Source organism: Pristis pectinata, chromosome 12 (assembly GCF_009764475.1).
Source record: "Pristis pectinata isolate sPriPec2 chromosome 12, sPriPec2.1.pri, whole genome shotgun sequence".
Classification (NCBI taxonomy): domain Eukaryota; kingdom Metazoa; phylum Chordata; class Chondrichthyes; order Rhinopristiformes; family Pristidae; genus Pristis; species Pristis pectinata.
The window spans coordinates 9,887,463-9,912,973 of NC_067416.1; the positions used below are offsets into that span (position 1 = coordinate 9,887,463).

General features: G+C 42.4%; 1 protein-coding gene across 1 annotated transcript in view; it reads left to right on the plus strand.

The window, feature by feature from the left end:
- Nucleotides 1-25,511, plus strand: part of LOC127576893 (VPS10 domain-containing receptor SorCS1-like) — an 856,973-nt gene that overhangs the window by 831,094 nt on the left and 368 nt on the right. Inside the window, exons 25-26 of the mRNA XM_052027714.1 lie at nucleotides 8,456-8,561; nucleotides 16,094-16,161. Coding sequence (XP_051883674.1) covers nucleotides 8,456-8,561; nucleotides 16,094-16,161 — 174 coding nt within the window. The remainder of the gene's footprint in view (nucleotides 1-8,455; nucleotides 8,562-16,093; nucleotides 16,162-25,511) is intronic.

Consider the following 25,511-nt stretch of genomic DNA (forward strand, 5'->3'; position numbering starts at 1 on the left):
CCTTCGGCCCACCGTGTCGTGCCGTCCATCAGACCACCCTCACACTACCTAACCCCTTCCTCCCGCATATCCCTCAATCTCACGTTCCTCCATATGCCTATCCAACAAGCTCTTGAACCTGTTCAATGTATCTGCCTCCACCACCACCCCAGGCAGTGCATTCCATGCACCAACCACTCTCTGGGTGAAAAACCTCCCTCTGACATCTCCCCTGAACCTCCCACCCATAACCTTAAAGCCATGACCTCTCGTCTTGAGCCCTGGGAAGGAGGCGCTGACTGTCTACTCTATCTATTCCTCTCAATATTTTATATACCTCTATCATGTCTCCTCTCATTTTCCTCCTTTCCAGTGAATAAAGCCCTAGCACCTTAAGCCTCTCCTCATATTCAATACCCTCCAATCCAGGCAGCATCCTGGTAAATCTCCTCTGCACCCTCTCCAATGCCTCCACATCCTTCCTATAATGAGGCGACCAGAACTGAACACAGTACTCTAAATGTGGCCTAACTAGAGTTTTGTAAAGCTGCATCATAACCTCGCGGCTCTTAAACTCAATCCCGCGATTTATGAAAGCCAACATCCCATTGGCCTTCTTAACTGCTCTTTCCACCTGTGAGGCAACTTTCAACGAACTGTGAATATGAACCCCCAGATCCCTCTGCTCCTCCACACTGCCAAGTACCTTGCCGTTTACCCTGTACTCTGCCCTGGAGTTTGTCCTTCCAAAGTGTACCACCTCACACTTCTCCGGATTGAACTCCATCTGCCACTTGTCAGCCCAGCTCTGCATCCTATCAATATCCCTCTGTAAGCTCCGACAGCCCTCCACACTATCCACAACACCGCCTATCTTAGTGTCGTCCGCAAACTTACTAACCCAGCCCTCCACCCCCTCATCTAAGTCATCTATAAATATCACAAGAAGTAGAGGTCCCAGAACCGATCCCTGCGGGACACCACTAGTCACTGCCTTCCAATCCGAGGGCACTCCTTCCACCACAACCCTCTGCTTTCTACATGCAAGCCAATTCCTAATCCACACAGCCAAGCTTCCTTGGATCCCTTGGCCTCTGACCTTCTGAAGAAGCCTACCATGAGGAACCTTATCAAATGCCTTACTAAAATCCATGTAAACCACATCCACCACACTGCCCTCGTCAATCTTCCTGGTCACCTCCTCAAAGAACTCTATCAGGCTTGTGAGGCAAGATCTTCCCTTCACAAAGCCATGCTGGCTGTCCCTAATCAGTCCATGATTCTCTAGGTGTTCATAAATCCTATCCCTTAGAATCCTTTCTAACAGCTTACCCACCACAGACGTGAGACTCACCGGTCTATAATTCCCTGGCCTATCCCTATTACCTTTTTTGAACAAGGGGACCACATTCGCAATCCTCTAATCCTCCGGCACCACCCCCGTAGACAACGAGGACTCAAAGATCCTTACCAGTGGTTCAGCAATCTCCTCCCTAGCCTCTCGAAGCAGCCTGGGGAAAATCCCGTCAGGCCCCGGAGATTTATCTGTCTTAATATTATTTAACAACTTCAACACATCCTCTCTCTTGATATCAACAACCTCGAGAACATTACCCCTACCAGCACTCCCTTCCGCATCATCAAGACCCCTCTCCCTGGTGAATACCGAAGAGAAGTACTCATTCAGAACTTCTCCCACTTCCGCCGCCTCCAGGCAAATTCTCCCACCTTTGTCCTTAATCGGATCTACCTTCACCCGAGCCATCCTCCTACCCTTCACGTACTTGAAAAAGGCCTTGGGATTTTCCTTAACCTTACTAGCCAAAGCCTTTTCATGTCCCCTTCTAGCTCTTCTCAGCCCTTTCTTAAGTTCCTTCCTCGCTACCTTATATTCCTCACGGGCCCTGTCTGAACCTTGCTGCTTATACCTCACGTATGTTACCTTCTTCTCCCTAACAAGTCGTTCCACCTCTCTCGTCACCCACGGTTCCTTCACCCTGCCATTCCTTCTCTGCCTCACCGGGACATATTTATCCCTAACATCCTGCATAAGATCCCTGAATATCGACCACATCCCCATGGTACATTTTCCTTCAAAAAGGACATCCCAATTTACACTCCCAAGTTCTCTCCTTATAGCCTCGTAGTTAGCCCTTCCCCAATTGAAAAACCTCTTGTCCTCTCTGCACCTGTCCCTGTCCATGACAATTTTAAAGGTTATGGAGCAATGATCACTGTCCCCCAAATGCTCACCCACCAATAGATCCTTCACCTGTCCCGGTTCATTTCCTAAAACTAGATCTAACATGGCATTCCCTCTAGTCGGCCCGTCAACATACTGCGTCAGGAATCCCTCCTGGACACATTTAACAAATTCTGTCCCATCTAAACCTTTGGCACTAAGCAGGTTCCAGTCTATATTTGGGAAGTTGAAGTCTCCCATTATAACAACCCTGTTATTTCTGCTTCTCTCCAAACACTGCCTGCCAATCTGCTCCTCCATATCTCTACTGCTACCGGGGGGCCTATAGAATACTCCTAGTAGAGTAACTGCTCCTTTCTTGTTCCTTAACTCCACCCATACGGACTCTAGAGATGATCCTTCTACAACATCCATCTCTTCCACAGCCGTAACAGTGTCCCTGACCAGTATCGCCACCCCTCCACCTCTTCTCCCCCCTTCCCTATCCCTCTTAAAACATCGAAAACCAGGAATATTCAATATCCACTCCTCTCCTGACGTCAGTCACGTCTCAGTAATAGCCACGATATCATAGTCCCCCATACTTATCCAAGCCCTCAGTTCATCCCCCTTATTCCTGACACTTCTTGCATTTAAGTAAACACACTTCAGTCCATCTACCTTACTACTTTTACAGCCTGTATTCTGCTTCTCCTTCTCCAAAGCCTCTCTGCCTGTTTGATCTAACTTTTCCCCATTCCCTTCTTCCTCTGACCTACTCCTCCGGTTCCCTTCCCCCTCACAAACTAGTTTCAACCCTCCTGTACCACCTTAGCAAATCTCGCCGCAAGGATATTGCCCCCCTTCTGGTTCGGGTGTAACCCGTCCTCTCTGTACAGGTCCCACCTTCCCGAGAAGAGATCCCAATGATCCAGAAATCTAAAACCCTCCCTCCTGCACCAACTTCTCAGCCACACATTTATCTGCCACCTCCTTCTATTCCTACCCACACATGATTTAAAAAAAAAGAAAAGAAAAAATGCTGGAAAAAAACTAAGCATCTGTGGCAGGAGAACAGTCAATGTTTCAGATGAGGGACCCTTTATCAGACCTGAGAAAGAAAGAAATAAGTTTTGTCTCCCATGCAAAAGTAAGTAAGGGCTATGGGAAGATGCATCAGATCAAGACGGGCCAACAGACAGCAAGAGAAACCAGAGAGCCCAGAGGTTCAAGAAAACCCACAATGACCAACAGATGATACCAGGCACTTTCTTCCATTTGGGAGTCCACAGATATCCATTAGAGTTGATTTCCTTTTGAAGTAAATCATAAATATAACATTACAATTTTGTGGACAGCAATATTTGAAGCAACCTTTTGACCTGAAAGTGGTTTCTTGATTGATAAATAAACATGACATGAACAAACCATTTTTGCCAAAAGTATTAATGTGTCTTGAAGATTGCCTCAACTGGAACTTAGATTTGTCTTCCAAAATTCCTTCAAATGAAAAGCATTAGTCGGTAGAATAATTCCATCTGCCTGCCTATTATCATCAAAAGTGGTGCCCAGAAGCACATTGTTGTTGAATGATGTGACATGGTCTACACAATGCTCGATTATTGGTCCCTTCAGTCTTGCTCTGGGGAAACACAAAAATGGATGTAGCTGGAAACAACTTCCACTCAAAATTTCCTGAAGCTTCCAATGCCATTGGACAGTGGGAAGGCTGAGTTCTGGGAAAATACGACATACAGTCCACTTTATTCACTTGATGCATCTGTGTCATCTTGGATTTATTTTAAACTAGCTCATGACCTATTTTCTCTAATATATAATATTTCTCTTCAAGATGTGCAAGGCTCTTCAGTCCCCAAATACCTCAATGAATCCAGTAATCATAGAATCATACTGCATGAAAACAGCCATTCGGCCCAACTCGTCCACACTAACCAGTGTTCACCTTTCCATTTTAACCCCATCACTTAGGACTTGGTGCACACCTCTCTATGCTTAAGAGATTCAAGTGTTCATCTGGACATTTCTTAAATACTAACAGCAGCTATTCTCTCAGGCAGTGCATTCCAGCTACTTACCACTCTCTGGGTGAAAAAGGTCCCCCCTCATATCCCCTCTGAATCTCTTCCCCTTACCTATATCTTCTAGTTTTATCTACCTCTGATATGGGGAAAAGTTTCCTGCCGTCTACCCTGTCTATACCACACATAATTATATATTCCTCAATCACGTCACCTCCCTAATTTCCTTGGCTCCAGTAAGAAAAGGCTTATATCCTCCAGCCTCTCCTCATAAATAAACTGCTCCAACCTGGACAACATCCTGGTGGATCTCCTCAGCTCTATCACATCCTACTTATACCTCAGGACCAGAACTGCACACAGTACTCCAGATAAGGTCTGACCAAGGTTTTATAAAGTTTGAATTGGAATTAGTTTATTATTGTCACCTGTAACAATGGTATAGTGAAAAACTTGTCTTGCATACCGTTCATACAGATCAGTTCATTACACAGTGCATTGAGGTAGTGCAAGGTAAAATAATACAGAACGCAGGGTAAAGTGTCACAGCTAAAGAGAAAGTGCAGTGCAGGTAGACAATAAGGTGCAAGGTCACAACAAAGTAGATTGTGAGATCAAGAGTCCATCTTATCGTACCAGGGAACCATTCAATAGTCTTATAACAGCGGGATAGAAGCTGCCCTTGAGCCTGATGGTACATGTTTTCAGGCTTTTGTATCTTCTGTCCGATGGGAGAGGAGAGAAGAGAGAATGTCTGGGGTGGGTGGGGTCTTTGATTATGCTGGCTGCTTTACCAAGGCAGCAAGAAGTGTAGACAGAGTCCATGGAGTGGAGGCTGGTTTCCATGATGTGCTGAGTTGAGTCCACAACTCTCTGCGGTTTCTTGCGGTCCTGTGCAGAGCAGTTGCCATTCCAAGCTGTGATGCATCCAGATAGGATGCTTTCTATGGTGCATCAATAAAAGTTGGTGAGTGTCAACAGGGACATGCCAAATTTCTTTAGCCTGCTGAGGAAGTAGAGGCGCTGGTGAGCTTTCCTGGCTGTGGTGTCTACGTGGTGGGACCAGGACAGGCTATTGGTGATGTTCACTCCTAGGAACTTGAAGCTCCCAACCTCAGCGCCATTGATATAGACAGGTGCATGTACACCACCCCCCCTTCCTGAAGTCAACGACCAGCACTTTTGTTTTGTTGACATTGAGGGAAAGGTTGCTGTCATGACACCATGTCACTAAGCTCTTTATCTCTTTTCTGTACTCCAACTCAACATTATTTGAGATACAGCCTACTACAGTGGTATCATCCGTAAACTTGTAGATGGAGTTAGAGCAGTATCTGGCCACACTGTCATGAGTGTATAGGGAATAGAGTAGGGGGCTGAGGACACAGCCTTGTGGGGCACTAGTGTTGAGAATAATCATGGCAGAGGTGTTGCTGCCTGTCCTTACTGATTGCAGTCTGTTGGTCAGGAAGTCAAGGATTTAGTTGCAAAGGGAGGTGTTGAGTCCCAGATTTCAGAGTTTGGTGATGACCTCCCTACTTCTGTATTCACTGCCTTGACTAATGAAGGCCAGTGTCTCATATGGCTTCCTAATCACATTTTCTCCCTGCATTGCCACCTTCAAGGATCTACAGAGTCCTTCTGTTCCTCAATATTCCCTAAGACCCTACCATTCATGGTGAATGTCCTAACCTCATGAGGGCTCTCAAAATGCATCACCTCACGTTTTCTGGATTAAACTTCATCTGCCATTTTTCAACTCATTTCACCATAACATCAATATCTCTCTGCAACCTAAGACTCCCTTCCATGCCATCAACAACTCCAATTTTTGGATCATCCACAAACATAGTGATCATGCCACCCACATCCATATCCAAGTCATTCATATACATTACAGCAAGGGTCTCAGCGCCAATCCTTGTGGGACACCACTGGTCACACAGGCATCCATTCACCATCTGGAACCAATTGAATGTCACAATGTCACACAAAGAGCATGATCACAGAGAACCCAAATGCAGAACACCAGAACGAGACTGGAGTCGGGATGCTTCCTCAGTACCAAACACAGAACGAGTCCCAACACAGAAACAGGGTTTTCCAGGAGAGATGGGGTTTTCTAGAAACGGCAAAACTGGGACTGCTCTAGAGGTAACAGCTCTAAGCAGCTGGGAGATAAAGTATACCCAGACATCAACCAATAACCCAGTAACCAGTGTTTGTGAAACCAGGGTTCTTATACTAGTCTCCTGATGGCACTCAGGTGTGTGTCATTAGGCAAATAGTAGTGCATGGAAACCATGTGCTGCATAATAAGGCACCATCAATGGGGATAGGGGGCAGAATCGAGAACCAGCACTTGGAACCTTAACATTGAACTGTTGTGTTCTCTCAAAGGACCTTGAATAGAATGCACCAATAGGTTAATCATCTCACTTATACTCATGCTCCATTCCTTAATCACGTACCATTTCTACAAAAAATATCGATTTTATATTTGGAAAAATCTGCAGAACTCCATTCACTCATTGACCAGATAACCTTGTTTACAGTCTATCCCCTGTAGACATCCCCTCTTCCACCCACCCTGCACTGAACCAACTTCTTTTGTTCCATTCTCAGTTCTGACGAAGGGTCTTCAACCTGAAATCTTCGCATGGTTTCTCTTCCCACAGATATGTCCTAGCCTGCTGAGTAGTTCTTGCATTTTGTTGTTACTATAGATTTTATGTTGTTAATTTGTAAATGTACAAATGGGTATCTGGGGCAACTGTTGCATTAAGAAATGAGGAAGTGATGGAATTCCATGTTCAATATGATCAAGTCAAATGTTTTGCAGAACTCTAAAGAAATTTATTCTCATTTAAACCAAATTCACTCTTCATAAAGTGGACCACATCTCCAGCCCTGAGCAAAACTCTGTGGGAAATCCAGTCATTGACAGAATGGACAACCATGATTCTTGTAAGGTGTCCATGATTGTTGCTCTGATTAATTGGTCAGGTTGCTATTCAAGAAAGGATCTGCTGTTGCCAATCCTGGGACTCAGTGACTGGGCATCTCAAGGAGGGAGGAAGAATTCACAAAATAGATGTCACAGATGCATGTTTACCTGAAACACATTACCTTTTATCCTCCCTGTAACACAATCTGTATTTGTCACATCCATTTTCTGTGGCAATTTGGTTTTCCATCTTCTTGTAGCAGTTCCCTCATAGTCTAGAAGAGCCTTTCTGTGTTTCCATGTCAACTATATTTTAGAATTCCGACATGGTTTGATTCACAGGAGTCCAAAAGGAATTAAGATCCACAAAGTAACCTGAAGTTTTGTTAATTTATTCATGAGATTATGGATGTTGCTGGCAAGAACAGTGTTTATCACTCATCCACCATTACCCTGGGAACCAGCTACAACTAAAGCATAAATGATTCTAGCATGGATTGACAGGTTGGAGAAGGGGTGACGGTTTCCTCTATCTGGAAAGACTAGAACTGTAAGGCATAGTCACAGAATGAGGCTCATCCTTTGAGGACTGAGATAAGGAAAATGTTCTTGACTTAGAAGACTATGAGTTCTCCCTCCCAAAGGGCTGCAAATATTTGGTCATTGCATAGATGATATTTGGTCATTGTTGGATGCAATGAGGGTTGAAATGTCTAATATTAAAGGGCATGCATTTAAGGTGAGAGGGGGGATGTTCAAAGGAGATGTGCAGGGCAAGTTTTTTACACACAGAGTGGAGGGTGCCTGGTATGTTCTGCTAGGGGTAGTGGTGGAGGCTGATACGACAGAGGTGTTTAAGAGGCTCTTAGATAGGCACACGAAAGTGCAGAGAATGTAGGGATATGGACTGTGTGCAGGCAGAAGAAATGAGTGTAAGTAGGGCAACATTAGCTTAAGTAGTTTGGCACAACGTTGTGGGCTGAAGGGCCTGTTTCTGTGCTGTAGCGTTCTATGTTCTATATGTTCAAGGCTGAGAGCAATAAACTTCTGGCTGCTAAGTGAACCAAGGGAATTGGAGATGGGGCAGGAAAGTGGACTTGAAGTTTGGGATCAGCAGTGATATTACTGAATGTTAGAACAGGCCTGAGGAGCTCTATCAACTACTCCTGCTTCTATATTGTATGTTCCTACTGGATCCAATGTAGTCCATATGATAAATGCAGTCGTTAAAAGGTTGATCTAAATGTTGCTTCCTCTTTGTAACATTACCAGTGGCATGAGATGTACATATCAACTCTTTCCCCACAGCTCCTCTTGTGGATTCCAGCCCAGGACACAGTGGTTCAGCTTTGTTGATGCTGCTTTCTTTGGCCTTTGTTGGCTTAGCTGTTTTTGTAATCTACAAATTTAAAAGGTAAGGTATGACTGCATGACTGGATGGAGTGTCAGTGAATGTCGTTTGGTTTAAATAAACTTGGTGAGGCAAAGTGGAATACCACATCTCCCATATAACATTGAAAAAGGCAAGACTTCCAGTATAATCCAATGTAGAGCGTTACATTCTTCTGCATTGTAATTTACGAATCTGAGTGCTGTTGCTGTTGTTTATAATATAAATTACAACATTATAATGGTTGCAGTGTAGACTACGATTTATCAACATATGTATTTCATTTCATACATCATGGCCAAAAAATTAATTATTGATCAATAGCATTAAAATCACTAAACAGTAGTAACAGGGTGTTGCATGCAATCTTCCAAAATTCATTCCTTTGACTTCAATAATTCTGGAGATAGGGTACAACACTCACACATACCAATGTGCCACTGTCCTTGGTTCCTTCTTAGGTACCTGCACTTTAGATTTCTTTGTCTTTTGGATGAAAGAGAGGAAAATCTTCTTTCAATCAAATGAAGGGAATTGAGCATTCTCGCGTGTTGACTAAGTGGGATTCGCAGGAACCCTTTGATATCCTTGATTTGTTTCATTGAACCATAGGAACATTGGGACAGGGGGTGGGGGCGCTATATAGCAGTTGACGCTGGCACTTGGATAAGGTTTAGTCCCACCCGCCTTTCCCCGTTGCCCCACTCCCAGCCTCCCCACTGAGAACCTAAAAGATGCATTCTCCAGAGTAATGATGAGTTTTAATTTTAAAAAAAGCAAGCAATGGGAAACAGAGCAATACGTCAGAGTGTAGTTCTGGAAAGAGGCCATTTAGCCCCTTAAGTTTGTTCTGCCATTTAGTAATCCATGGTTTAACTGCACTCACCCAACTTTTCCCTATATATCCTAAAAGTATTGGTTAACCTATTAATTGACTGACCATCAATTACCGTTTACAGGAAAGACATCCAATATGCTGTGCACAGATAGTTACCTAATTTCACAGTCTGGCAGTAATTTTTATACCACATCCCACAGTCATAGACTACCTAACCACTGGAAATAGCTTCTCTCCAAACACTCAATTAGTTGTGCCTTGTATATTGTTGATCACAATGCAGAGACATCCTAAATTTCTAGATACCAGGGGGATGCAACTCTTGTTTGTGCAATCACTCCACAAAATTTAATCTTGGAATCCAGCTACCATTCTTGGTATTTCGACACTACACACCTTCCAAGGCCAACATATTCAATGTTCACACTGTTCACAGTGCACTGGGTATGGTTCTGGTTGTGATCCTGAGTTGTTGTTGGCCGCTGCGAGCAATTTCAGTCCTTTGTTTTGACCAATCTTGGGGTTAATATTTTGCCGTTCCCACCTGGGCATTAAGCATTACTCGGGCAGAGCCTGAAGAGGAAAAACTGGCACCAAAGATGCTGCGTCCCTTCCAGAAACAATCTGATGTTCCTGCTTCTGAAATTAATGCGAGGAAAATCAGGCAGGATTATTATTACAAAGCTCTCTGCCTTCTCTGCTTTGGCAGGGCACATGAGAAAAACAAACATCAGTCTTTTTGTGTTGTGAGTCTTGTTGCCTGTGATTTAAAATAATCACTGTTTCCTGTAAAATGTGTTCTTTAGCTCAGTTGCACCTTCCCTGAGGGAGAGATATTCGACTTTGCTAAACCCATGTGAGAATATTCCAAGCTAGATGTACTTATCTCTTGTAAAGTCAATTCCATTAACCAGGGACCAATATCTCCCCTTGTGTTTCCAGCTTTTCTGTCTCACTTGACCAGACTGCTTTACTAACGTTGCCTCTAATTTAACTCTCTCCTTCGTGTGAATGATGTTCATGCCAAGCTTGCTTGTGTGAACATCCAGTCTTTCTCCCAGCTCACTCCAACCATCAAGCCCATCCCTCTACCCTACCACCCTCCCCCCTCCAAAACCCAACCATCTTATCAAATACTTAACCTCGGATAAACCAAGGCTAATGCAAGGCTTGGGAATTATCAACACAGCATAATGTAATTATTATAATGGATTTTTGAAGCTGCACTGAAAGATATGAACAATTACTTCCAATGACCTCCATCCTAATTATCTCCATTACAAATTAATGCAAGAAGTTGACTAAAGAAATTGTCCTGCTTCTAATGTAAGGCAGCCTGTAATTTTCAATCCTGTAATTAATGACTGCATGCAGCAAAGGCGTCTACAAACAGCGATTGGCATATTGCTGAACTACTAATGCAGGAAGAGAGAGGGTGAGAGGAGACTTCCACTGCTACTAATCATTGTGAGAGTAGAATAGGAATACATTTTGGACATACAGTGAACGTTTTGAACTACAAAGAGATTGGTTAAAGGGGAGTGGAGGGATTTTCCTTGGTGTTTGCTTGATCTTCTGCCAGCAGTGAATACCACCAGGAAAATGTTATTTGTACAATGCTGTGTGATGTTAATAACTGATTTTCAATTGCACAAATTTGACAATGGTGTTAGCATTTTTAATTTCAACATAGCTGTTGGAAATTACAATCTGTATTGTCTAATATGTGAACTCGTTCATGCAAAGTCCCTATCTGTCAGCTAACCAAGGACGGTAATTTTTTTCATAACTTATTAAATGAAAGCTAGTTAATACAAATGCACCTCCATTTCAGTTAAGTTACATTCTGTTTACAATTAATTACCCAGGGAAAACATTGCTGAAGATAGTGAAGAATTATAATGAAGTGTCTGGTCAGTTGGAAAGGAATCTGTGGGGTAATTATGTGAAGGGATGTGCTGGAGTTCAGATAGGAAGGGAATTGCTTGGCACAGCTATGAAAATGAAATATCCAGGGACCCCACTCTAGTTTTCAAATAGTTTGCAAGTACACCGATCATCTCAACTACTCTTCGGAGGAAATAGTTTCTATCAAATAACTTTTTAGCTTCAAGCCCCTCCTCTGAGGTAAAGAACCCTGTTACATGCTTTAATATTAACAGTTTCCTCATCAATAGAAACACCTTTAGAGTAACAATCTCATTTATGAATGAACAGTAAGAAAGAATGATTGGCCAACATAATTGACGTCTGAGTTCTAATATGCAGACTCTGGGGAGCTGTGTTATGATCAAGTGCCCTACGGATGAGATTTTGAAATGGCAATGTGATTTTCTTATTCTTTTTCTTATTGAGAAATTGAACTGCATTCAAAATTAATTAGTAATTTCAGCACTAAAATATATACATGGATTGTTTATTTGCTCTTTTCATTCAATCTATCCAGGCCCAGAGGACATAATAATTAACTGAGTTTTTCCTCTTTGGTTCCATTGCAAACAAGTGGAACCTTTTGTGTTCCTGTGGTTAGACAGACTTTTGTCCTATACAGGCAGCCTTCGTGTAACAGACATTCAGGAATTCGCTCTTACTGAATTCACAATTCACAATCCAAAGATTTGAGATATGGAATAAAATTCACTCTTACAGAATTAATGTGAAAAAAGTAATAAATAAACACAAAATTTATTTTCAACTCACGTTTCTTGACGTGTACACAGATGACGTAGACTCACATTATGGAAAATCACGATACGGACTGTAACATGGGAATTGCCTGAACTTAGTTTTCTCTCAGCATTGGGAATAATGGCAGGATTTCTGAGTAATGGCAGGATTCTTAGCAGTGTGAAGGAACAGAGAGATCTTGGGGTCCAAGTCCATAGATCCCTCAAAGTTGCCGCATAAGTTGATAGGGTTGTTAAGAAGGCTTATGGAGTGTTGGCCTTCATCAGTCGGGGATTGAGTTCAAGAGCCACGAGGTAATGTTGCAGCTCTATAAAACCCTGAACACAATACTCCAAGTATTGTGTTCAGTTCTAGTCGCCTCATTATAGGAATGATGTGGAAGCTTTAGAGAGGGTGCAGAGGAGATTTACCGGGATGTTGCCTGAATTGGAGAGCATGTCTTATGAGGATAGGTTGAGGGAGCTAGGGCTTTTCTCTTTGGAGAGAAGGAGGATGAGAGGTGACTTGATAGAGGTGTACAAGATGATAAGAGGAATTGATTGAGTGGACAGTCAGAGACTTTTTCCCAGGGCGAAAATGCCTAACACGAGAGGGCATAATTTTAAGGTGATTGGAGGAAAGCACAGGGGGGATATCAGAGGTAAGTTTTTTTACACAGAGAGTGGTGGGTGCATGGAACGCGCTGCCAGGGGTGCTGGTAGGGGTAGATACATTAGGGACATTTAAGAGACTCTTAGATAGGCACATGGATGATAGAAAAATGGAGGGCTATGTGGGAGGGAAGGGTTAGATTGATCTTAGAGTAGGGTAAGATGTTGGCACAATATTGTGGGCTGAAGGGCCTGTACTGTGCTGTAATGTTCTATCTTCTGTAACAGCTTATCCTTGATAACTTCCGTGATTCCTTTTTCCAGGTATCCGCTGTCTCTGGCAGCATGGTATCTTCAAACCACTGTGTTCCCGGTGTCCTCACCTCTGTAACAAGTCTCTTTCCAGTGTATACTTTAATTGGCTTTTCCCAATGCATTGGAAAAGTTCCTTGGGGTAGCACCACTTGTGCCACCTTAGCCAATGCACACCTACAGCAAGGCGGTAAACAAAACACATTTTCGCAAAGTTGGTGGCTCAAGTGGGTTGCAGCTTTAGGATATTTGAATTTACCCTAACATCTACTCATTGCCAGAAGTTACAATGCTATATAAACATCAGGGAGCCTCATTAACCTCAGAAAACTCTGGCCCATTACCACCTGTCCCATTGAGTTGCATTGTGGTCAACCTCTGCATGATGCTGGCTCCCTGTTCTTAAGTTCTGGACAAAGAGCTGCTTTCCCTTTCAGCTGACTTGTTTTCCACTCTCTGAAGCCTGCAGAAGATTTCACTAAATGCTTTTGTCTGGGCGTGACAGTGTATCTGTTCAGCACTGATGTTCATCAGTCTGGCTTGTAGATGTTGCTCCATTGCAACTCACTGCCAGTTTGTGTACAACTCTGCCGTAGTCTTGTGAAAGCTGAATACATGAGAATAGTCCTGAGTGTACCTGTCCCATGTGTGGCTTTTCTCATCTCTTACATGAGTCGTGCAGTGTTGAGGGAAACCACACATCCCACTGTGTTCCTGCAGGCTGTCCAGTTAATCCCATTCCCCTTTCCTTCTCCCATATCCCGCAGTTTCACTCCTTTCTGCATGTTACTATTGAATTTGCTTCCAATAACTTTTTAGAGGGTGCATTCCAGTGTCTCTAAAAGATCCCTGGCTCTTTTGCTTATCACTTTACCTCAGGATCTAGAATAGTACAGCACAGGAAGAGGCCCTTCGGCCCACAATGTCTGTGCCAACCATCCTGATCCTTTGGTGACTGACCACTCTGCCTCAACATCCTTCTGTACTCGCCATTTTACTTATCACTATACCCACTCCAATACTTTGACCTCTCTCCTAAAGTGTGCAGCCTAAAGTTAAATGCATTCTCCACACGTAAAGCTGCTCACCTACTTATTGTTGCATTGGCTGATTACTTACTGAGACATCAGTTTGTTTGGCACAAGGGAAGCCTTTTTTCTGTCAAAGTTACAATCCAGCAACAACAAGGTTGCCTTAAATGGCCATTGTTCATCAGTGATTATCTCTGGATATGAGTTAAAAAATCCTGTTTATAAATGAAGATTAAACAACATTAAACTTTTGAAGAACTGTAGTCAAGGTAGGTAAACCAGCAGTCCACAAATACTAATCTTTTCTGGCTTTTTTGCCACCTTGACATCATATTTATTTGCATCATTTGATAGGATTGTTCTGTTCTCCCTCACTAACAACCTAACACAACCTACAAAAGCAAGCTAACACATCCATATATAGGGTTGACATTAAAATAAAATTTCTTCCAGTATATATTTTTTTCTTAATTGGCTGTCTGTCATTTTATACAGGAAGATACCTGGGATTAACGCTTATGCCCAGATGCACAATGAGAAGGAGCAGGAGATGATAAGCCCAATTACCCAAATTGAGGGCACCCCCAACATCACCCAAAGTGAATTAACCAGCCCAGAGGAATTCACTGATGATGAACTTGACACACAGAACTTAGGTAAATAAAGTAAAGTAGCAATAAATTAAACAAATGCACACAATCTCCATTCTTTCCCCTAAACACACACACACACACACGCACGCATGTATACACACACACACGTTCACACAGTTAAAATAAAATCTGTGCTCATTCTTTTAGGAAATAGTTTATTACATTTTTTTCAATTGTGTAACCTCTCATCCCTACACCATCAAAGTTTCACTATGATTCAGTGATTCTACTGGTAAGGTTTGGACCTCTAATTCATAGTTCTACGTCATCTGAGGCCCAGTGAATTTATGGAGCAGAGTTTCATTGATCTGGTTAGCAAAGGGAGTGATAACCATAAAGAGGCTGGTTTTCACAGTCTCTGCTCCCTCCCTCTCCTTTCTCTTCCCTGCCCACCCCAACACCAATCCCACTACTTCTTGACCAGAAGCTACTAATTTTGGTTAGCGGCATGGGTCATGATGGGTTCCCTTTTCCTTCACCTTTGGCCTTTATTCAGGTGGTAGGCTGAGACACAATTGCGGTGCCATTATATCCAAGCCCAATCAGTCTCATACCCAATGATCCACACCATTACACTGAACTCACTGAAAGTTGGGTAACTAGCAACAAGAACCCCCAGCTACAACCGAAAGGCTAGGCAACCCAACATGGTGACTAGATCAGCATGGGATCATCTTAATTCTACAGTATTTATGACAGCATCATCATTTACTGTCCCACTGATTCAATGGATCTATCAATGCAACTGGTCGAACTGTAAGATCAAGGCCTATTTCAATTATCTATGGCCTCTTTCTACAATGGAAATATTGCTCTTTTAGTATTGGTGTTGATTTATTATTGTCACTTATACGGAGTTACAGTGAAAAACTTGTCCTGCATACCGATCGTGCCTCAGCCTCACACAGCAAATCCTTATCAATATGACTTCTTCGCTCTGTATGTGAGGACTTCATGGTTACTGTGAGGCCTAGCCAACCTCTGTGTTTTTGCCATATCCTTCATTATTTAGTGGTGCCCGCACTGAATTAGCCACACCAGCAAAGGAGAGAGTTAAGGAGTTTTGGGTTGTGGGGTTTGACAAAGACTAGTGCTAGGAATCCCATTGCCCATACTGAAAATTGAAAGCAAAAGGCAGACAGGAGCACCAGGAGTTGGCTGTGACTATTGAATTGGGAGTTGTGTTGTTTCCATTCTCTCCTGACAGATGGACCAATGTAGCCAGTGTGCCAGGCTTTGTGCAGTTAAGTCCTCAAACTGAATTTCAGAGTTTTTCTCTTTGCCAGAGCAAGGCTGAAAAGAGAAAAGCCGGGCCTAGTTTCATTCAGAAATGGCACAAGCCTGAGAAATTCAGGCTCTGGTAATGCCTCGAACGATGCCCCTGTGGCAAGCCTTTGTCACAGAGTGAAAGTGCCGGCCAATGAAATGTCAATGTGTCTTGCAGTGCTCTGAGCAGCCTTATCCACCATGTTGGAGGGACCGTCAGAGAGGAGTGGCCATTGCGGGCACCTGGTGAGTACGGCCCATTACCCCAACAACCACGCCCACCTCCATATCTTTCACATTACTTTGTTACAACACTTTTTTTTTAAACATGCATTGCATAGCTGTTAGACCTTTGAGGGAAAGACACCTGTTTTAAGAATGCTCTGTTTCTTTCATCATCTCCCGTTAAAAATATATGTCATTTGACCTGTCCACACTCATTGTCTGTGTGTGTTTGTGTACTGGTTGAAAACTGAAACCAAATGTTTCCAAGGAACTGATTCCACATGACCATGACCTAGTCTACCAAGCACTGGTCCCAGCCAAGAACAAGACTATTGTAATAATGTTGAATAGCTTCAAAACTATCTAATCTATCTCAGTATGGATCATTCATTTTTGAGACTCGTTTGATGCTCCCTTTGGCTCAGTGGTCACATAAATCCAAGCTGACATTCCTGGTGCAGTTCGATATACTGCCTTGTAGGCGGGGCTTTAAACCAAGCCCTTATCAATCCTCAGAGGTAAGTATAAAATATCTCACAGGGTTCTTTACAACCAAGAGTAAGAACATTCCCTGGGGGCATTGGCCAGAAATTATTCCTCCACCAACATCACCGGAAGAATTTACGTGGTCATCATCTCACCCTTGCTAGTGGGATCCTGCTGTGCTTAAATTTAGAGCCTACAAATCTTACGAAAGTACAAAACACTTCAGAAGTCGGCTGTAAGGAGCTTTGGGGCAGCCTAAGGTCATGAAATGCACTATTTAAATGCAACTCTATTCTCACGGTAAAAAAACTGATATCAGTTTCTGTGTGATGTCCATGACTACCATGTTGTTGAAGATGATTCCAGGACAGAATTAAAAGCAAAGCCTGCTTTAGTTGGACCCTCAATGAGTGAGGCCTATTTGGCACATCGTACTCCACGCTCTGCACCATTGTGGCTTCTAGTCAGAAGGCTCTCAGAAGACAAAGGCAAAAAGACACAAAGAAGGTTTTTTTTTGTGTAATATATGAAGAATGGTAAAGCCTGCTAACATTTCCTTGTTGTGTCTTTTATTTCTTTATTTTCTTTTCGATTCTGCTTTAACAACTGTAAGTAGTTGTGTTTCCCCAAAGTTAAGAAGCTTCTCACCGAACATCAGAGCCAAACAAGGCCAGTGGACCCAACATGTGGGTCACAGGAGCCATCTGCTCGGGCCAAGGTTGCTCTGTATTTTAATTGGAAACTTTTAAGTAAGTCAGGCATAATTGTTTAATTGGTCCTTAACTGTTGTGTTTGACTTGGTCCTTACTATTGTGATAGATTTGCTTCAATTGCCACTTGGAGAAATTTTATTTAACTTAATATCATCTCCCATGCAGAAGTTGCTCGGTGCTTTTAAAACAGGAGATTATATAGCGGCTTTCATTTAAAAAAAGATCTGCCACTTTGTTGGAGGCTTAAAGAGTGAAATATATGCAAAAGCCTTTTCAATTGCTAAGAGTGTTAAAGGCCAGAAAGGAAGGGAGGAGCAAAGAGCATGAGGCACAAAGTGACAGAAGTTTGTCATTGTAATGCCACATGTACTACATTGCTAACGGTGATAATCTTTGGCAGTTCTGTGTTGCCCGTATTTAATTTCCATGAATTGATTTGAAGTTCTCTCTAAATCTGCAAATAGCTGAAGCAGGTGTAATAATCGTTATATTGCTGAGACAACCTCATTAGCACATGAGAAGCAGTATATAAATTTATAAAAAGGCAGACAGAATCTTTTTCCCATGTTAGGGTTATCAAGAACAACAAGGCATAGGTTTAAGGTGAGAGGAAGGATTTTTTAAGAGGATCTGAGGGGAAAGTTTTTGTTTCACAGGGAGTGACCAATATCTGGAACACACTGGCAAAGGAGGGGGTGGTATCACATACAATCAGTGTGTTTAAGAAGCACTTAGGCATTCGAATAGCCAAGGCATTGAAGGATACAGATGTATTGCAGGCAAGTGGGATTAGTGGAGATGAGCAAAAAGTTCAGCGTGGACATGATTAGCCGAATGGCCCCTTTCTGTGCTATAAAACTCTTTGACTTCATGACAAATTGAAAAAATTCAGCTAAATTGAGTATTTTTCTCATCAAGTGAAGCCAAATATCTCACACTTTCAGGAGGCAGGTGACTCCTACCTCCAACGTTTAAAGTATGGTCACTGGAAAGTAAAATGGCTGTAACATTGACTCTTTCTGTCAAAAGCTCACTCTGCTCACCTCCTGGGCATTCCATGGGGCTCTGTACAGTACGCAGTGTTAAATTATGTTTTGGAAGCTAACAAAAGGAGGAAAGGATGAACCTTCCTATTATGGTCTCCACAAATTGCTCTCAAGAAACAACTTTCCTCCATCAACAACATTACTACAGAACAAACACTTTAAAGGGCCGACAGGCACCTTGAAACATTCGGAGATGATGCATGGCATGCTAGCTAAATTGAAATTCTTTCTTCTGTTCATCACGCCCTTGGAGAAATGGACAACCTTCATATCAGAAGTGCATCCTTCAAAACGGCATGGTACTGTAAATATCAAGGACACTGTTTTTTCAATATGTGGATGCTTCTAATGCAAATAATGAAAGACTGAAAGTGAATTCTTGTTTTCTTGGCTCAAAATTTTTATTTTGTGAGGAGTACAATGACTGTGTACCAAGAGACCAAAATGAAAAGATTTCTCCTTGTCAGATGTATTAATTGCAACTGTTGATCCCTCTGTATTGCTCCAAGCTGTCAAAGCACCCAGCATATTATGAAACATTTTCAGACAAAGCCTTTATTCAAATACTCTAGCTACCAAAAGGATCAAGAGTTTTGTTGTTTGCATGTCACCAGAGGCATTGGGATTAGTGCTCTGATCACTTCACATGATCTGTGAGACGTTCTTTGTGTACAACAGTCCACATCTGAAAGAAATGTGAATGTGGATCTTGATAAAAACCCTTGTATGAATATACAGTTGAGAGTCAAAAAAAAGCAAAATACTGAGGAACTCAGAAATAAAAACAAAGATTATTAAGCAGTACTTATGGAAAACTTAGCAGCCTACAGACCGAAAATACCATTCTTTTTCTATGTGGATTGTCATTCAAAGATGAATGTTTCCAAATACCTCAAATTGAAGGGGATTGTTCCAAAAAAACTTATTCCTTCATTTTGGAGACTGAATCTACAGAACAGTCCAGTGCAGATGCTGAATGTGTTCCAGCCAGGACAACCAAAATGGAAAGAAAGGACAAATGGATGCAAAAAAATGACAAAATGACTTGTACAATGTTCACATTGTAATACATCTTGTTGTGTTTTAAACACTGTGGATTACATCTGAGTTCAAGTATCCATCTGATTAGGATGGAGATGTTCATGTGTCTAAAAAGGCTCTACCAGTACTCCTATGTACCACAGTGGGATGAGAACGGTCATTGTCTCTCTCTACAAGTGTCAGCTCCGTAGGGCTTGGTTCTTCCCTTCAGCTGTATATCCAAGCTGTATATATAACTGGAGTTTTAATCTGTTCTCCAAACATAGTTAACTCCATGCTGTTCTTATGTGAAGACAATTTTGAGATAGGATCATTGGGAAACAGCAGGACTGGACCTGAGATATGAAGGGTAGCCTGAAAGGCTGCCTCTTTACTGAAGCCAAGCTCTTTCGAGGGTTTCAACTCTACCATTTCTTGATACATTTATATCAGATTAGTCCTAAAAGAGGACAACACTTCATAATTGTTACCCTATTATTTCTCACTAAGAAAGAAATTTTCCAACATTTTATGACTTCATAATCTTTTAAGATTTTCATGATACACCTACACCCGTATTGTATCATGAGGAGCAGACCTATTGAAACAAATTTCCGGGTTTAATGCTAATAATTAGAAGAGAAAGCTGTAAGAAACAGAATCCCACCCCAGTAAATTAAATGAAGAACTATCACTAACTTTTACCCATACTTCCCAGATCTATATTTCAATCTAGATTTTGTTGCTGGACAAACAGGGGTAGGTTAGATTATAAAATTAGAGGCAGGATATATTTCAACAGGTGACTCACCTCCTGACTCTCCAGAGCCCTTCCACCATCTACAAAGCACAGTCCAAGTGTGAGATGCTTGGTTAGATTAGTGCAGTTCCAATCGTACTCAGGAAGCACTCCATGGGGCAAAGCTGCCCATTGGAACGCACTGCTGGCAGGATTTGTGGGGGCAGTTACATTAGGTACATTTAAGAGACTCTTGAATAGCCACATGAATGATAGAGAAATGGAGGGCTATGTGGGAGGGAAGGGTTAGATAGAGCAGGATAAAATATCGGCACAACATTGTGGGCTGAAGGGCCTCTACTGTGCTGTAATGATCTATGTTCTATGTTCTATTTGATTGGCATCCCATCCACTTGCCTATATATGCACTGCTGCCCTTCACAACGATAGCATGCACCAATTACAAAATGCACAGCTGCAATTTGCCGAAGACATTTTTGACAGAACTTCCCTCATCAGCAATCTCTACCACTGCAAGGGCAGGCGGTGCATGGGAACAGCACCGCCAGCAAGGTCACCCTTCATCTTGCCATGAGAAAATCCTGGCACTGTGAGCACTTCCATCTCATAGGCTGCAGCAGAGTGGCAATCCCCTCCCCCCCCCCCCCCCCCCCCCAAAACTTCTCAAGGACTGGGCAATAGATACTCGCCTTACCAGAGATGTACACATCCTGTAAATGAATAAAACTGAGATAGCTCCAAGTGGGAACCAAACCCTAGCACAGGGAGACTAGAGGACAACCTTCCATCCTATGATTCCCACAAACCCTGACCGTGGATGAGATGATCCGATTACCAAATTCCGAACGGATCAGGAATCTCCGGTTGGGAGCATCCCTCAAGACTGCAAGGTAACCAAGGTTTGCAGGTTGAAACACTGCTAACTCTTAAAGGAGACCTACCAACAAAAATAACAGGAGATCAGTATCAACATCTTCAGCCACTGTTGCCATCAGTATGGATGTCACGAGATACGCAGACTGTGATTCAATCATCCTTCATTTGCCGATCAGCCAGAACCCTCGAGTTCTGTGCTGCAATTACTACATTTCCACTCATCCAAGAGACAACTACGTGCTTTCCACTTAAAGACTTAGGATGGCAAACTAATGCTAAAGCAATTTACATTAATCGGAATAAATCTCCATTTAATTACAGGATTGCATGAGTGCATTTTTACTGAGTAGGAAAGCAAATCTTAACTTTTAATTCGCATTGCTGACGTTCCAAGGAAACTGAGTTTTTTTATCTTTAAAGTCAGGATAGAGCAGATTCCAGCAGCAAGCAGCTCTTGAGTTTAAAGTGGTTGCTATCGAACAGATTTATGAACTTTAATCAGCCATCAATAGATTTAAAACTCAAGACCTACAGGGTGCAGTGCACAGCAATCACTGATTAGCTTTGTTTGAATGTCTCGGAATGAAGAAATTATCTCAAATTACAGGCAGATACACTCAGTTTCATAATCTCATTTTAACTGCAGTCCACCAGTAATGGGATTTGGTTTCAATTCTAATCGAAAAAGCTGGGCAAGATGGTGAGAGTGCCTGGAAGAAGCCATCAGCCCTGAGGAGGAACCCCTGGTTTGTTAACACAGCAGGAAGTAACCTGGAGTCATGATCAAGATGTAATGGGACGCAAGCCTTGTTTGCTGGCATGGAGTTCCGCACATGGCGTAAGACTCCAAAAATCCACTATCCGACGCTTCAGACAATCCAATGGTTGGGCTTCAGGCTTCCCACTCACCAGGGCCCCAGTCCCCACACTCCGTTCGACTCACCATGGCCCCTGTTCCTGAGCTCCCTTCCCACTTGACCAGCGTTCCAGTTTTCATGTTTCCTTCTGAATCACTGGAGCCCAGTTCCCTCGTTCCATTTAAATGTATCTGGTTAAACAGTATCAATTGCAATACTGTGTGATATCTAAAACAACTCAATTTTAAGTGTGCTGGGGTATTAATAGAAATTACATCCAATAGTGTGAAGAATCTGCGAGTCTGGCATCTTTAAGGTACAGAGCGTGCTGGATTATTGGAGTTTTTCTGTATTAGACTCTCCAATGGACAGTCAAGAGGAGATAAAAACATGTAGCATTCCCTTTGAGTGATAGAAGTAAAAGCTCTAAGATAACATCACTGAGTTGCTTGACCAGAATCTACATGGCCATTTGTAGAGAGGGTCCCAGAGGTTTTGAGAAATTCTCTTAATTACAAACACAGAACGTAGAACAAACACAGTACAGGAACAGGCCCTTCCGCCCACCATTTCTCTGCTGACCATGATGCCACTCTAACTAATTCCATCTGCAGGTCCATATCCCTGTATTCCCTGCCTGTTCACATGTCTGTCTAAATGCCTCTTAAATGTTGCTATTGTATCTGCCTCCACCACCAGCCCTGGCAGCGCGTTCCAGGCACCCACCACTCTCTGTGCAAGAAACATGCTTCGCGCATCTCCTTTGAACTTTCCCCCTCTCACCTTAAACCTATGCTCTCTTGTATTTAACATTTCCACCCTGGGAAAAAGACTCTGATTATCTACCCTACTGATGTCTCTCATATTTGTACTGTATATACTTTTATCAGGAAACAATAAGATAACGATTCATAAAACTCACTGACAAAAATCAGAAGCTTAATATTTTTTAAAGTTCTTGAAACTGACAGAGCCATCACGGTCTACTTCTTTGCAGGTATTCATTGTACAGTAAAGTCATGTGGTATTACAATCCTCCATGTGAATGGGACACAACAACAGCAAGTTGCATTTATATAGTATTTCCATCTTAATGCATCCGTAGGTGTCGTAGAGTGTGAACAAACTTTGGTCGCTGAATGGAGGGTTCTTTTTGTTAGTCCTTGTTGATCCTCAGAGATAGAAGGCTGCATTCAGTGCACAAGAAGATCTCTGAGCTGTTAAGTCATGCACAACCTGTGCCCCTGTATTCTTCGATATTTTATATGGAAAGCAAACTCCCGTCGGCTAATGCCTCAGCAAGCATTGATTGATTGACACATTCTGTTACAGTTGCCATGTCTCCCTCTGTCCTGTCATTCAATTTTCTCAGCAGACTGATGCATCAATAAGCTTGCCGACCCTTCCGAAATATTAAACAGATTTCAGACAGAGAGGCAGCCTTTGCTAGCTGCAGGGCTTATCCTTTGCACTAAATTTACCTTCCTCAACATTCAAGGTGTTTCACTTTGACTTTCCTTCCAACTCCACCTTTTGCTGGTATTAATATTTATCAAGAGAACCAGCAGTGCAATGTTCCTGAGCCCTCCTGGCACAGAGAACACTAATCAGTCCTTGCTTCATGTGCATCCCCCTCAGTGACAGACTCTGAGAGACAAGATGGCTCTGTTGTGATTCTTTGAACGCAAGGGATATCACCCGGAGCAGAATCATCAGACGCCACTTTATTGTCTTTGAAAAGAAAAGCGAGTGAGGCGTAAATCAGGTGACTGAACCTAACCAATCAATTTCTGGGGCGGGGGGGTGGTGGGGTGGGTAGGTTAAAATTACTACCAAACTGAAAATGGCACTTTTCAATCAGTTAGAAGTGCTTGAAATAAAAGTGGCTTGATGTCATTACCAAATTAAATTCCGTTGCATGCTTTGTGCATTTCATGTCACATTACCATGAATCCAGTTGCAAAGCAGTAACTTACTGGGAGCTGCTGCTTTCATATCCACTTAACGTGTGTGATTGGTTAAGTGCCTTTTTTTATGGTTCAGCTACTGCAGCGTTGACCAAAAGAAATGAAGTGCCAGTTTTTCTGAATTGAGCCATCAATGATCTCAACAGCTGCTTTTAAAATGTGCTTATATATTACCTGTGGGCGTAATTATGATTCATACAGCAGAAATAAGACAAAAAATGAAAATCAGTAAGTCTGATTAAATGCCTCAATCTTTACTGTCACTCTGCATGCAAGGGACATTTATTATCCAGAGGCTTATCATTTAAAGTGGGCCCGTCTGTGAAACCACAAGATGAAGAAAGAAAGAGCTTGCATTTATATAGTGCCTTTTAAGACCACACGTTCCACAAAAATTCTTCGAAAGAAGGGAACTATTTTTGAAGTGTACTCATTATTCAATGCAGGGAAAAGAGCAGGCATTGACCGCTGTGGGGTTCCAATGACCAATCAAGGCATGGCGGCATGTTGGTTGCAGACTAAACGTTGGCCAAGATGACTGGAGCACTCCCCAGATCTTCTTCAAAGTGGGATGTTTCACATCTGCTGGGAATGGCAGATGGAGTCTCAGTTCAACATCTCATTGTCTAACAGTGCCGCATTCCCCCAGTGCTGCCTTGTAGGAAGAAATACATATGAAATAACCTGCTTGGATGTGAGTGATATATGTGAGGACAAGGATAGTGAGGACGCACTGTTGTTGAACACACAACACCCCGAGGTGATGGAAAGTCGAGCGTAGCACAACAGAGTAACACTTCCTGGGTCTGTATGTGAATACAGCCCAGATTAAAGGGAGTAAAGTTTTCTCCCGTTGTCACAAGTTAAGCTCACACAATAAATGAATTCATCTCATTTTCAGAGCATGACATGAATCAAAATCAAGCTTTGGCATACTTTATATCAATAGTCACACTCAACTGGGTTATAATGTGGTGTTAAGGGTATTCCCTTGACTTCGGGATTGAGGTAAATTGATATTTAAGTGTAACTATTAATTATGACATCCATCTTGGGTGTGCTTGACAGTGGTATGGCTTCCATTTGGAAATGTTGGAAAAAAACTGGTTTCCAAGTCAGCAAAACAGAGATTAGAAAGGGGCCATTAAAATCTCGATGTAGGGAGTACAGTGGTTATGTGAATGAACTAGTGATTAGATCTTAACTAATAATCAAGGAACGCAAGTGCAAATCAGCCGATGGTAGCTTAAATAAAATGCATTAATAATTTTAGATTTAAAAAGCTAGTCAAAGTAATGGTGACCCTACAAATACGAGATTGTTGTAGGAACCCATGTGGTTTCTTTAAAGTCCTTCACAGATCATTCTTACCAGTATAAATGTGACCCTAGACCCACAGAAATGTGGTTGACGTGATTCTATTCCAAGCTGCTCAGTTTAAGGTCTGTGTGGGGACAGACAATAACTGTTGGTCATGACAATGACGGCCAAAACCATAAACCAATGAACTGGCTTTTAAGGAGGCAATGAGTTTAGTGAAGTAATCCAGGTGTGCACCCCATGATGACTGAAGCCACTGAGGGACAAACATAGAATTAAAATGTAGAATTAGATAGAAGACAGAGGTCTAGAGGGCTGTGGGCCAA